The 12,814-nt window shown below is 41.7% G+C and overlaps 2 protein-coding genes across 5 annotated transcripts in view; both read right to left on the bottom strand.

Moving 5' to 3' along the window:
• LOC139769296 (fibroblast growth factor 18) overlaps positions 1-2,777 on the bottom strand; it is a 131,147-nt gene extending 128,370 nt beyond the window's left edge. For 3 of the 4 annotated variants that reach the window (XM_071700234.1, XM_071700229.1, XM_071700233.1), the window contains exon 1: positions 2,424-2,776. The gene's annotated coding sequence lies outside the window, so the exon portion shown is untranslated. Of the gene's footprint in view, positions 1-2,423 lie in introns of all 4 variants that reach the window. The other variant, XM_071700237.1, reaches the window with a different exon arrangement.
• Positions 2,778-3,194: 417 nt separating this feature from the next.
• LOC139769295 (uncharacterized) overlaps positions 3,195-12,814 on the bottom strand; it is a 43,942-nt gene continuing 34,322 nt past the window's right edge. Inside the window, exons 7-9 of the mRNA XM_071700223.1 lie at positions 9,887-9,947; positions 9,546-9,592; positions 3,195-9,169 (exon numbers count right to left, since the gene is read on the bottom strand). Of these exons, the coding sequence (XP_071556324.1) occupies positions 8,373-9,169; positions 9,546-9,592; positions 9,887-9,947 (905 nt within the window). The 3' untranslated portion in view covers positions 3,195-8,372. The remainder of the gene's footprint in view (positions 9,170-9,545; positions 9,593-9,886; positions 9,948-12,814) is intronic.

Below are 12,814 nucleotides of genomic sequence, written 5' to 3'. Positions count from 1 at the left end.
GCGAGCGGAGAGAGAGAGAGAGAAGCGCCGCGCCGTCCGACACGAGGAGTCCGTTTAAGCCGTCGCGAAAAGGATTCACGCGCCGCGTGAGAGCAGGCCGCGCCGCGCCGCGCCGCGCGATGCGAATAGGATGGGGAACGAGGAAAAATGAAAAGGAGCGCGATGCATCGCGCCGGGGTCGCAGGTTAAACTGTTCTCTCAACGGCATGCCTGATTTATTAATCATCCAGTGCCGCAGGCTACCTACGTTATTATCCTCTCTCGCCCCTGCCACTTCGTTTCTCTTTCCTCGAATGGGAGCTGTCCGCTGATCTTTAGTCCGCCGCTCCTGTCACCGATCGGGATCGGTTATTACGTCTACTATAACGTATTACGTATTGCATTCCACGAGAATTACCACGTTCCTGACTGACGTGTAATTGGTAGCCGATTATAGCTTCAGATAAGCTAACTTTATGCACGAATATTATAATTTCCGAGTAAAAAAGAATGATGCTAAAATCGACGATGCTGCGTCATATCCAATAGTGGTTCATAAATTATAGATATAGTACTCAAATAAATTGAGCGGTCTCTAGGATTCTTACATGAGCACTTTCAGCAGACACCTCCGCATTTCGACGACGGAAAACGAATCCGTCATCCGCTTCAGTCGCCGCCTCCAGATATACGCGTATCGATTATCGGATCGAAGCTGGCGCGACGAATTCCGTATATATTGATGATGCGAGATATTAAATTCGGAAACGGAACCGACAGTGTTGGTCGGGGTGGTAGAAGGGTCTCCTTCGTCGACAGAGAGAGAGAGAGAGAGCTCCCTAATAGAGACGTCGATAACAGTTCCGGCCGTTAATGCGGCGTTCTACGCGTGTGCGCGGCGTATCTCGTTGCCATCGGCCGCTACTCTTTTCGCGCCAAGGAATTTATTTCAATTACGAGCTCGGCCGGCTCTGCTGCTCGTTTCGACAGATCTGATATCGATACACGTATCAGCGGGGCGAAATCTGCGACACGTCCCTTTCACAACCCGTGCTCTCTCTTTCCATTATTTCTTGGAATATAGCTCTATTCCATTCAAAAAAATTAGAATTTATATTTTTCTATTATTTGCGAAAGTAAAGTACAAAATTGGCAAGAAGCAAAATCAACACTTCTAATTTACTCTAACGTAAAACCGTGAAGAATCAAGATTACTTTCGAAGTAATCTTTATCGAATCGTGACTTTCAAACACTAGGCGAAAATCGATTGGATACGACTTATACGAGCTATGGCGCCCTGCTATTACGGCGTTAAAGGATTAATCTGTTGAGCGTGGAGTGGACATCAATTTATGGTGTTCGCCGCAACATTTGGTTTAGCGAATTTGTAATACAGCATCGATCGTGTACATGAATGTGAATATATTGAGTGATACCAAGTTAAAACGTTCTTACAATCTATAATTTGCGTTAATTGATCAAAAATTATTCATTAATTTTTTTAATAACCACACTAAAAATGTATCATGGTAAATCAAGTCCACAAAGATCATTCTGGCTGATCTTTCACGAACGTATATACATATGTATATATCTATTCTGAATATCGTACAAATTGTAACACCGTAAAGATGCCGTGCACAAACGCGAGGAGCTTTCTTCGTAGCCCTTTTAAGGCTACACCTACGACTACAGAAAGACAAGATGTTCTCCTGGTTCTTTCTCTTTTTTCCCCTCTCCTTCCACACACCGACACCACCATCGGGCAATGCATCACCGTTCTTTGTGTAATGCTACACCGTACGCGTTTATCCGAGCCTACCCGCACGATAAACATCGCACCGTTATCGATATCTGTCCATATCGATCAAAGGGCTCGGGGATAATAAGGCCGTCCAACAATGTCGTGGGAGGCGGACATCGGGACCATCGGAGACAATGTCGCCTCTCCCGATCACAATTGCGACTATCGCTTTCTCGTATTTACGGCACGCGAGACACGCACCTTCTCGATCGTCCTCACTAAGGTAAGATAGACGAATATTTATTGCCGTGGTTCATGAATAGAAGTTCGTTTGCGCGGCAGGTATAACACTACGTTAGCTCCGTGTTCTCGCCGGATAACGGTATCTCAAATTGGAAATGATAACTGTGTCACGATTATTATCGTACTACATATATATACTACTGTTACTGAAGTCGTCGCAGCTTGATTGCCATTTAACATTAATAATGCATTAATTGGCAGTAACATATTAAATGAATATATTCTTACTTATTAATAGTGTTTTCAAGGTGTACAAAAAAGTGTATACGTTTAATGTAACTTTTCTAAGATTTAACACGTAAAACTATTACATTTTATCATCCATTTTGTTTTAAATATATAACAATATACCTTCAAATATTTGAATACGGCGGACAAAGCAGGTCAGGCACTTACCAGATGGAAAATCTCCTCTTCAGAACTGATGCGGCCGTGAAAATATTCCGTCTGCCGTGCGCCACTGATTAAGTTCACCGGATTCCTAGAGGATTTAATTTCCGCGAACGACGCACTTCGTGCGTGAACTTCGTGCCTGTACCACGTACGCGTCCTATACGTATATCCAAATGTCCACAGTGCCTCGTAAGCGACGAAACCCGAGCGCGCGGCGGCCCGCGCGCGAGATCGAAATGCTTTCGTATGCACGACGAAATGTATCGGCGATATCTGTTTCGCGCGGTATCCGCCCATTGCTGCGGCTCGCTAAGGCCCCCATATGGCGCGCCGACTCGCCGACGGCGCACTGTTTGCGCTGTTAATAACGCGCGTTAATCGCTAATTACACAGCGTCTTAATTATCGGCTCGTTGTCCGAGACGGGCGTATAAATAGCCGCCGCGGGAAGCCGCTGGGCGTATTGACGTACGACGATTCTGTCTATCGACACCGAGCGTGACCGCGACATTGCCATTGTTAGACTGTTATCGTTGATGAATATTTTATTAACGTCTAAATTTCATGGTTTATGATCGATCTTATACGTTAATAAATGTATATTAGCATCTTAATTACATATTACATAATCGATGTGTACTTTGCTCGTCAGTGTATTTCCTTATCAAATATCTAATAGAAAATGTGACATTTATGACTCTCACGATTGGGAAACGATATTCTATTGATATGACGTTTTCTTCGCGCAGATTATACGTAAAATTGAGTACAAAAGTTAAGTAAATCTCCCTCTTTTATTACAATGTTGCATTGAACAGACAAATATATATTACATTTGTAGATGTAGGTACGCATTTTAAAACAATACCTTAAATTATATCAAACTACGACACGATGTTTTCGAATGTAATTGCTATAAAAATAATCATATTATTTATCAATTTTCATTTTCGACGTTTCTCAAGGATATCTATCACCTCTGGTATCGATACCTCCGTGATAACTTTGTAAAATCGATACAAAGAAGTAAAATGTTCGTATCTATTTACAAATAGTCATCCCTGATCAGAACAATTGCAAGCCGTCGAAGCTGGGATTGTAAACACGGCTACAGATTGGATAGACGAATGCGGCGCCAACGCGCGCGTAACGCTGACGCAACATGTAAAGGGGGAACAAACGAGATAGATATGTCTCTCGCGCAAAACCCGCCAACAGCGTATCATGTCGAATTTATCGAAAAGCATAGACAGATTTTTTTATTCAAATGAAATTAGAATCGAAAAACACGGCTATAAATATACAATCATATATGAACAGTTTTAAATAACACACAACGTCACCGAAAGTAGAAAAGCATAAACTTAAAACGAATTTATAAATAATTTACATCTCGTTTGTTTAAAACTGATATTATATACTTGCCGTATGTCGCATAAATAATAAATATCATTAAACCGCTTAAATAACAACTCGAGCTGAAACGGGAACCGAGAGGAATTCAAGCGATGCTGGGAAGGCCGAAACTCAGGAAGGCAAGAGAGGAGCCCGCGGACCGGCTCCGAGTGAGCCGATGTGAGACGAAAATAAAAACCAAAATAAACGAAATCGAAAAAGAGGAGAACGTGGAAGAGGGCTAAAGGGAAGAGGGAGCGCGGGCTCGCAAAATCGCCGTGGCCGAGGGCCCCGAGGTGGACGACGCGCAGGGCAATAAATATCGTGCGATTAGATCTCCGATGCCGCCGCTGTTGGGGTTGGTTACGAACGGAGGGAGCAACTATTAATCACTCCATGTTAATCAAGCCGGCCGCTAAGTAGGCCGCGCCGCGGCATTAAAGTGCACTGCCACGCAACGTTATTGGCGTGCCAACGAGAGAGAGACGCGCATACATACGCGTATAGTACATAGGCCGGAGGATACACAGAATCTACGGAATAGAGAAGAGACACGGAGAGAGAGAAAGAGAGAGAGGCTAGATCGCTCGAACCACGTGTGTGGTTGGCTTTTAGCCTTCTATTCGACTCCCCGAAGTCCCTACCCTAAAAGATCTATACCTACCGCAGAGCACGCGCCCGTTCCTTCTGATTTTTGAGGAATTAATCGGGACTAATTGCCACGTCGGACGAAAGGGAACTCGCTGCCGATCCCTCCGTCAGTGAATTATAGCATTCAATCTGTGCAAAAAATAGGTGAATTAAAGGAGATTCATAGCGATTTATTCTGCGAAATTGTGAACCTTGCTATCTAAAAATGGAAAGTTGGTTTATATTTCGACACCTTTCCATATTCCTTTTTATTTACTTGATTTCGATAACTAAGAAATAAAAAATATACTTCGTTTTCATAAAAATACATATTAAGGTATGATTCATCCTGATACACGTATGAAATTTAGCTATATTTATTGAAGTGATCTATTGGCTAAGCGTAAATATAGAAAAAACAATGCCAGAAAATTTTTTTTTTTTTAATCAACCAAAAATCAAAAATTAATCTTGCAGAAATATTTTGCACTATTTCTTCCTTTAAACTCATCTATTTTTTTCTAACGATTGTCTCAGTCTGCAATTTATTATTGATGCGCATACGAATCAGGTAATAGTGCGCATACGGATTAGATAAGCATACGAATTATCTGATTTGTGATCTGTGTTTCTGATAGATCGCACCTCAAAGAAATGTAAAACGACTGATCGAAAGAGGAAACTGGACGTGAGGAAGAAGAAACAGCGAGATGACGCGAGGTCTTTATGGACTTGTTTGTCCCTCTGCGGGTTTTTACGAATTATTTGAAAAGTTCCGTCGAAACGCACCCGAAAGATCGTTTCGGACAATCACGCAGTAGTTAGATCATGCAATCTTCTCGTTCGCAGTAACCCTGCACCGATTACGATCGTAATAATAGAAATTTCTGTCAATACCTAAAAAAAAGTTATCGTTCCAACTCAGTACTTATTAACATCCATTTAAATCATAATCAATTGTACTGCGTTACACTTGAGTAAACATCTTTTTGCTCTATGCTCGAAAGTCCACATATCAAAGATGGAATCTCATTATGCATTCATAAAACTCGAGGTAATAGCATATTGTTAGCATAATCAAAAAATTCAAAAAATCTCACGTATATTTTGCGAATAATTACGACATAAGTAATAGTAATAAATAATTCAGAGTTCCTTTCAAATGTTGATTCGGACAAATTTGCGTGATATAACATGTTGTTCCCCTCAAGCCCCTCGATTTTTATTCAATTCCTACCAATTCTCGATCGTCACGCATATCTTCTCTTCTGTTCAAAATAGAATTTATACAAACACCGATCAGTTTCCTGGTTAAAACCTCCGTTTCTGCTATCCCCCTCCGATCTGATCGACCAGCGTCCGGCGTAGTCCGAAACAAGGCGGGTAGTCGCGCGTGCAGCAGCGGTGCACGAAGGCGAGGTAGACGACGTTGTACAAAAGTAAATAAAGTCTCTCAAAAGACTGAGAAAATATGTCGATAAATCTAATGTCTAACTGAGAGATAGGTACGGGGGACCCCGGGGAAACAGTTGTCTCGCGCGCACGGTTGCGCCCAACGATCGCGATGGACGATTGTTTCCCATGGCGCCAGTAGCCCGCACCAGAAGTTACTTTCGGATTGTCTCCCGTGAGCCGGGAGCGTGGCGAGAAGGGCGACGATCTTTCCACCTCTGAGAAAGTTTTCGAATTCCTTCTATCCACGACGACCTCTTTTCTCGTCGTCGTCGTTCGTCGTCATCGTTCCCCTCCTCTCTTTTTCTCTTTCTCTATCTGTCTTCTTCTCTATTTCTCGGACATTTAGGTCCAAAGTGTGCCTGCGTTATGTCTAAGAGCATAACTTAGAACGCGATATTGATTTGACTATGATGAAAGCAAACGATTCACGCGCTGTATCTGTTCTATTATCTCCAGTGCAACCAAATACTTCACAGAAAAAAAAGTATGATTTTTATGACATTATGTTATTAACAATTTCTTCTAATCTCTTCATAATGTTTCAGCCTTGAATTTACAGTATTAAATGTCTTATCTTTGCATTATGTAAGCATCATTTTTGACGAGTTAACGCATTAAAAGTTTCATTTTTTTTTCATAACCATAATATTCAGATATATCAAATATTATTTATATAATCTGAGAATTACATTTCTCTCAATTCACGTCAATTATAGCATATGTCGTTCACTTGCTATCGATTTTTAGTATTGTTCGCCGAAATTTGCTACTCGTCATTACAAGCAGAGCAATGCTTATCTACCAGGCGAGAGGGAAGCAGCACGCCATATAAAACGCGCATACGAGCGCACTTAATTTATGCCCTTCCTATCACCAAGTCTCACTTTTAAGGCCGCCGGGTAAAGCCCCCGAGGCCCAAGGCGTTACTCGCATGTGTGACGCGTGCAATTTCTCGTGGAATTATTCCATGTACGCCAACGGCAATTCGTGATATATGGTCAGGCGCGCGAGAGACGTGTCCCTCCTACACGCGTGACCCTTTGACTCCGGTCCGAATATTGAATCACTTTAATATCTCGGAACGAGATACACGATGCACGACCAGCCGTGGCCCGCTCCGATCTTCCAGGCGTACGTTCAATTACGTTCGCGCCACGCGCGTACCTGTCTACGTAATCTTATAGCATAGCAACGACAACGTCGAACTACCAAGCTACTTTACCATCGAGCATCCTCGTAAAACATTCGATCCCTGTGTTAGTATAGAAAGTAATTCCCCCCGAGAAGTAATTCCCCGAGAACAGATTTATAGCGATCAGAAAAGAATTGATTGCGTACCGGATATAATATAGAAGGAGCGATAATAAGTCACATCGAAAGAAAAGTGTAAAACTCGCTCATAATTCAATATGACAAGAATGATATTACGTTGTATTAAAGAGAATAAAATTAAATACCTGATAGGTTTCCAGATTGGCGGAAATTCCGTACTGGTAACCTGCAATCAACAACTGCAGTTAGTTAACCAATATTGATCTCTTGCTCAAAGCATTGATTTCAGAATTGTGCTTTCGCCTAGCCCATTCATGAAGATAATTGCGAGTTCCCGATTGTGAATGAATAAAAAAACTCTTAATTTGATTTCATTATAGTATATCTCTTATATCTCTTATATCTAAATGCACACATTTTATTTAAAATTGTACATAAAATCACTGTCCGCTCATTACTATCTATTTTGATTTTTAGTCATTAATCAGTTTTGAATATAATATTCGTCAATGGATTAAGTGTTTGCAATTCGTATAATGCTAAACACAACAATATTAAATGTTTAAACTAAAATTTTGTAATAACGTCGAATTATAAGAAGTCACATTAATGACGTGTCACACTCAATCTATAAATGATAGTATAAGAGTCATGGACAGTTCTGCCTTTAATCCTGTTTTTATACATAATATTTCGCTTTTTCTCTTAAACAACATACAAACAACTATTTATTACATAAATACTCCCAAATAGCTTCTGTCGCACGTCAATCCCACGATATATATCATGTCTATGAATAACCTTAATAAAAATTCTACTATTACGTCTTTTAAGTAACGTAATAATTGTTTAATTACTAAAATAAAATTACGTGTACATAGACATAAGCTAAAAAAAATTGGACATCGTGAGATTTCTGATATTATTTTCCATGAAGTTCGGTCATTAGTGTTGTCTTCAATATAAAATACATCAGTAAAATAAAAAATTTTTACGGGAGAGACAGAGAGAGGTATGTGTTATTGATGTCCAAGTTCAAAAATTATCGTGTAAACTGTTAGGTATCTCTATACGTCACAGGACAGCGACTACACGCACGAGATATCTTGGACACTGTGAACCTCTGCTTTAACTGCAATATGTCAAACGGAAAAAAAATCTGTGTTTTAAGTATCTCATCGGATTCCTAACGAGTACATCGTCACTTGACTTGATTAAAGCGTCCTCTCGTTTGCCGTCGCGGTTGCGCGACAATCGTGGTCGTAAGCAGATTCTCCTCGAACGTGTCGACAGTAAAGTCCTGTTCCTTACGCGCTTTGGGTATGATTCTACCGCTGGCTGGCCCGTTCCGCCTTAGGCGAATGTTCACCGCGCGCTCCATGATTCCATTTCTAATCTGCTGCTTCTTCTGCGCTTGAAGCTGCTGCTTGGGTGTTCTGGAAGGCGGAGGCGGTGGCGGTGGCATCTTCATCGGCGGTAACCGTGCGGCTGGGCCGGCTGGCAATCTCGGTAGACCCGCCATCCTCGGCGGGACTGGCATACGCGGCGGAAAACCGGGATGCGGGAAACCCCCTGGGCCGGGAGGCGGCGTCGGTGGCATCGCCTGGCGCATCGGCGGCGGTCCATACCTAAACGGCCTGAGTCCGTAGAGCGGCGGACTCATCGGCGGAATAGGCGGCATACCGGGCGGAGGTGGTGGCATCGGGCCGAATCCTGGCGGTGGACCCGCGATACCGAATCTCTGAGGCGAGAACGGCCCACCGTTCGCGAAACCTCGTCGCGACATCGGAAACTTCGGCGGCCCCATCGGTCGGCCTGCCGAGTTTTTCAACAGCGAACGCATCTTCGACGTAATCTTCCTCGACGTGGCTACGACGCCGGTGGAATCCGGCGTCAGAACGACTTTACTCGTGTCGATCTTCTCACCGCGTTGGACCTCCTGCAACGCGGCGAGATAAATGTCGCGTTCGACGGGATATCCGCGTGCTTCCCCGAAAGCTGAATATAAACAGAGGAAGATCTCATTTGTCATTCACTAACCTATTTCAGGCCGACGTTTTGCATAGCGTGATAAAAATTGGCTATGTTTTGCATGACGCGCAGAAAAAAAGAACGATCTGACGGTCTGTGATCATGGCCTGCTATGTATACTGCTCTTTTGATAAATATAAAATGATATCTGCTCATAATCCACAAATAATTAATTCTTCATCCATTGATAAATAATTCCAAACATTTAGTAACAATTCGTTACAGTTGAGAAAGTAGTATATAAAATTATAATTATCTCATTTATTAAATTTAATAAAAATAAAATAGTTGAGAAAGCGACTTTCCTATAACATAACGTATGGAAGCTTTCAAAACAACGTACCTTTTAAGGAATCTTGAGTTTCCCAACCTAGCTGTTGAATGAGATATCTATAACAAAGTAACCGCGCTATAACCGTTTCAACTAGGTTTTCCTATAAACGGATATCCGAATATTCGATATTTAATTAAATAACAAATAAATGACAGATACGAATTATTTCTTGATACACTGTTAGCTACACAAGGCTAAACAAGTGTCCAGATATTCGAATAAATAAAGCGAATATTTGGCGAGTATTTAAAATTTGGATAGCTGAAAACTCAAGCGGCAATAGGAGCACTCGTTTTAACTGATTAAAAGCGGCGAAATTACATAATACTATGAAATTACATAATACTGACCTACAAATTAAATAACCAGTACGGTTCACACCGTGTGTGCAATGGACTCCTATAAGTTCACCTGTAACAGAAAATTTACACATACCTTACGATACACAATTTAGTGGTGCAAGTAAGGACTTTTTAAGTAGTGGCATCAATACGCACGCGAACGATACTTAATAAATTTCGTAATTATGATTTACTATCATAAAGAAAGAGTAAAACTTGTAAGTTTGTAAATTCAAGTGTCCGAGCGCATCGCAAGCTTTCCATATTCCTTTCCGTACTCCTTTCCCGAGGGAGTTTCGTAAGTAACGAAGTAAAACGTAACCGATAAAGTAATTATGCGGCGACACAGATGTGTATGCGTGAGAGGCCGGTCGGCGGGACACGCGATCGGTATCTCGAAAGCACTTTCGAGACGTCGGACGGCACCGAGGACGCGCGGGAACCGAAAGAAATATTCGCTTGCGAAAAGGGCGTCCAATAAGGGCGCGCACCGCTACGCGCGGCAAGACGTACGATTCCACGGGTCATCAATTCGGCCCGGGGCGTGGGGTCGGCACCTCTTCTGGCCCAGCAAGGGGCTGATTATAATATTATCGCAAATTACCGGCAAAAGCTGCGACGAATTCACGACGATTCGTGACTCCGGCTACAGCCGGCCGGTCGCGGCGGCACGGCGTCGGCGGCGGCGGCGGCGGCGGCATTTTCGCAAGAGCCGCAAACCTTAATGAGAGTAGTTGACCAGCATAACGATCGAAGCGCGTCCACCGCCTATCTCCTCTCCTTCTTGGATTCCGTACGACCGGCCTTTTTCCTTACCAGTGTCTTCTTGTTTTCAGCGAAGCGCAAACGAGCGGAGGATAAGTACCAAGTACTTTAGAGGCACTTCGTACCTCTTTACCACGGCTTTCAGGGCGAATTAAGTGGCCCATCGCGAGAGTCATGCGATACGCCGTTTGACCTCTCTGCGTGCCGCTTCGATCGAACGCAGAATATATCGGTATCTCGGAACGATACAGCGCGGAGTTATGCCCTTCTCTCTTTTGATAAACGCGATACTGTACCGCTCGCGAAGGACAATAATGCAAATATATATTTAGACGCGAAATGCATGGCGCCAGCGAGGCGATAAGATTTTCCGTGAAAAATTTTGAAAGAGAAACGGTCTAATAAAACTGCTGACCGGGGCTATTTTCGATCTAGCAACCTTCGACATAGCGTCCCATGTAAAAGTATTGGAATAAATATATGTGAATGAGCAACAACGTGTTAGCGGACTCGAATATAAAAGCTATTTCTTCGTAAAAGAGTCCTTGGATTATCATATATGGGAAAATAACAGTGTGAACAATCGTAGAACGTAAACCCTCAACCTCAATGGAACATAAACCGGAGAACTCGTGAACATTTGAAACAAGAGAAGATCGTAGATATTTATGTAAAATAATTTCATGAACAAAATTTCAATCTTTCTTGAAAATTGATAGAGGAGACACTTTATAATACTGCTTCGCTTAAACGTTACACGTTTGTAGGATCCAAAATTTATATAATTGTAGTAGTACGTAACGAAAAAGTTGTCGCTCTCTTCACCTCTTTATATTTCTTGGATCATTGACGTACTCGTTAGATTTTAGTAAATTATAGAATATATAATATATGACAATATAATAACAATTGAAACAAATCAGAGAAGAATAACAAATCGCAGATATAATTCGACATTCATGTACACGTACACGATACGCAAGGTATGCTCGTTTCACGGTATCTATCACGAGGTCATCTCAATTTTGCATACGCCAGAAACGTTCTCTTAGTGGACGGGAATCTTCCCAGAACACGTCGGCATCTAATGTGAATCTGGAGCCAGCACCCCCGTGGAGCAGTGGTCTTTATGCTAACAAATAAGCCGATCCTCAAGCAGATTGTCGAAGACTTACGATTATTTTGACGGGCATTAATACATGTCATTCTTTCTAACTACCGAACGTAACCCCCACTCCCCCTACATTTTCATAAGCCGAATAAAATAATGTCTCAAATTTAGTCAAATTTATCAAAATTTCATATAAGGTATCGGCCATTCATTTGTATCCTAAATAATTTTCTTTAGTAATTAAATAGTTATTTCTATGGCAAAATTAAATTTTGCTGTAAGACAAGCGTACTGACATTGAGAAAAAGATAGGAATGTGGAATTTTGCTTATCGAAGATCTCCGGCACATGAAGAAGTGAAATTCACGGATTGGCACTTGAATAATGTGTACATATGTACACGTTCGTACATCGGTATGGAATTACAACGGCCAGAGAGATATTACGGAAGTCTTTCCGAGCACCCTGCTGTTTGGCAGCCGAAATCAAACCTTGCTCGACGGGAGCTGAATGAACATGACGATAATAATGCTTGTTGGTCGAAAATGGGCCTTGTATATTCAACAATATCATTAATTAGGGATGAGTCCGTTATCAATTCGAAGTATCGGCTTCACACTGATGCAATTATTCGCAAACGTACAGTCATATCAAATTTATGTTATAATACAATATAAAAAGATCATCGAGATCTTTAAATCCATGCTGGAATACCACCTCAAAAAATTTTGTCTGTTAATCTTATCGTTATTTGAACTTATTTCACGTCCATCGTTAACAGTTGCAGATATTTACGAGTATTACTATACAGTCAAAACATTTGTGCACACGCAATCACGATTTTCGTTTATGCCTTCAGGATATTACTAAAGAAAAAGAAGCATTGCCACGTAGGTATTCCAATTTACCGAAAATTTCGTTCGCTGGTTATTTGCTTAGAAGATTGTAAGCTATTTAGTTAACGAGGTCAAGTAAAATGTTACTTTCCACAAAGATGAAACTTAAATATAATTACCATACGTCGCGAGAGAGATTTCGAACCGTGCCTCGCTTTATTGCAA

This window comes from Temnothorax nylanderi, unplaced genomic scaffold, assembly GCF_030848795.1.
Source record: "Temnothorax nylanderi isolate EJ_2023f unplaced genomic scaffold, tnyl_v1.0 TNYL_tig0021_pilon, whole genome shotgun sequence".
Classification (NCBI taxonomy): Eukaryota; Metazoa; Arthropoda; class Insecta; order Hymenoptera; family Formicidae; genus Temnothorax; species Temnothorax nylanderi.
The sequence above is the reverse complement of the archived record's forward strand: the minus strand, read 5'-3'. Positions and strand labels throughout refer to the sequence as shown.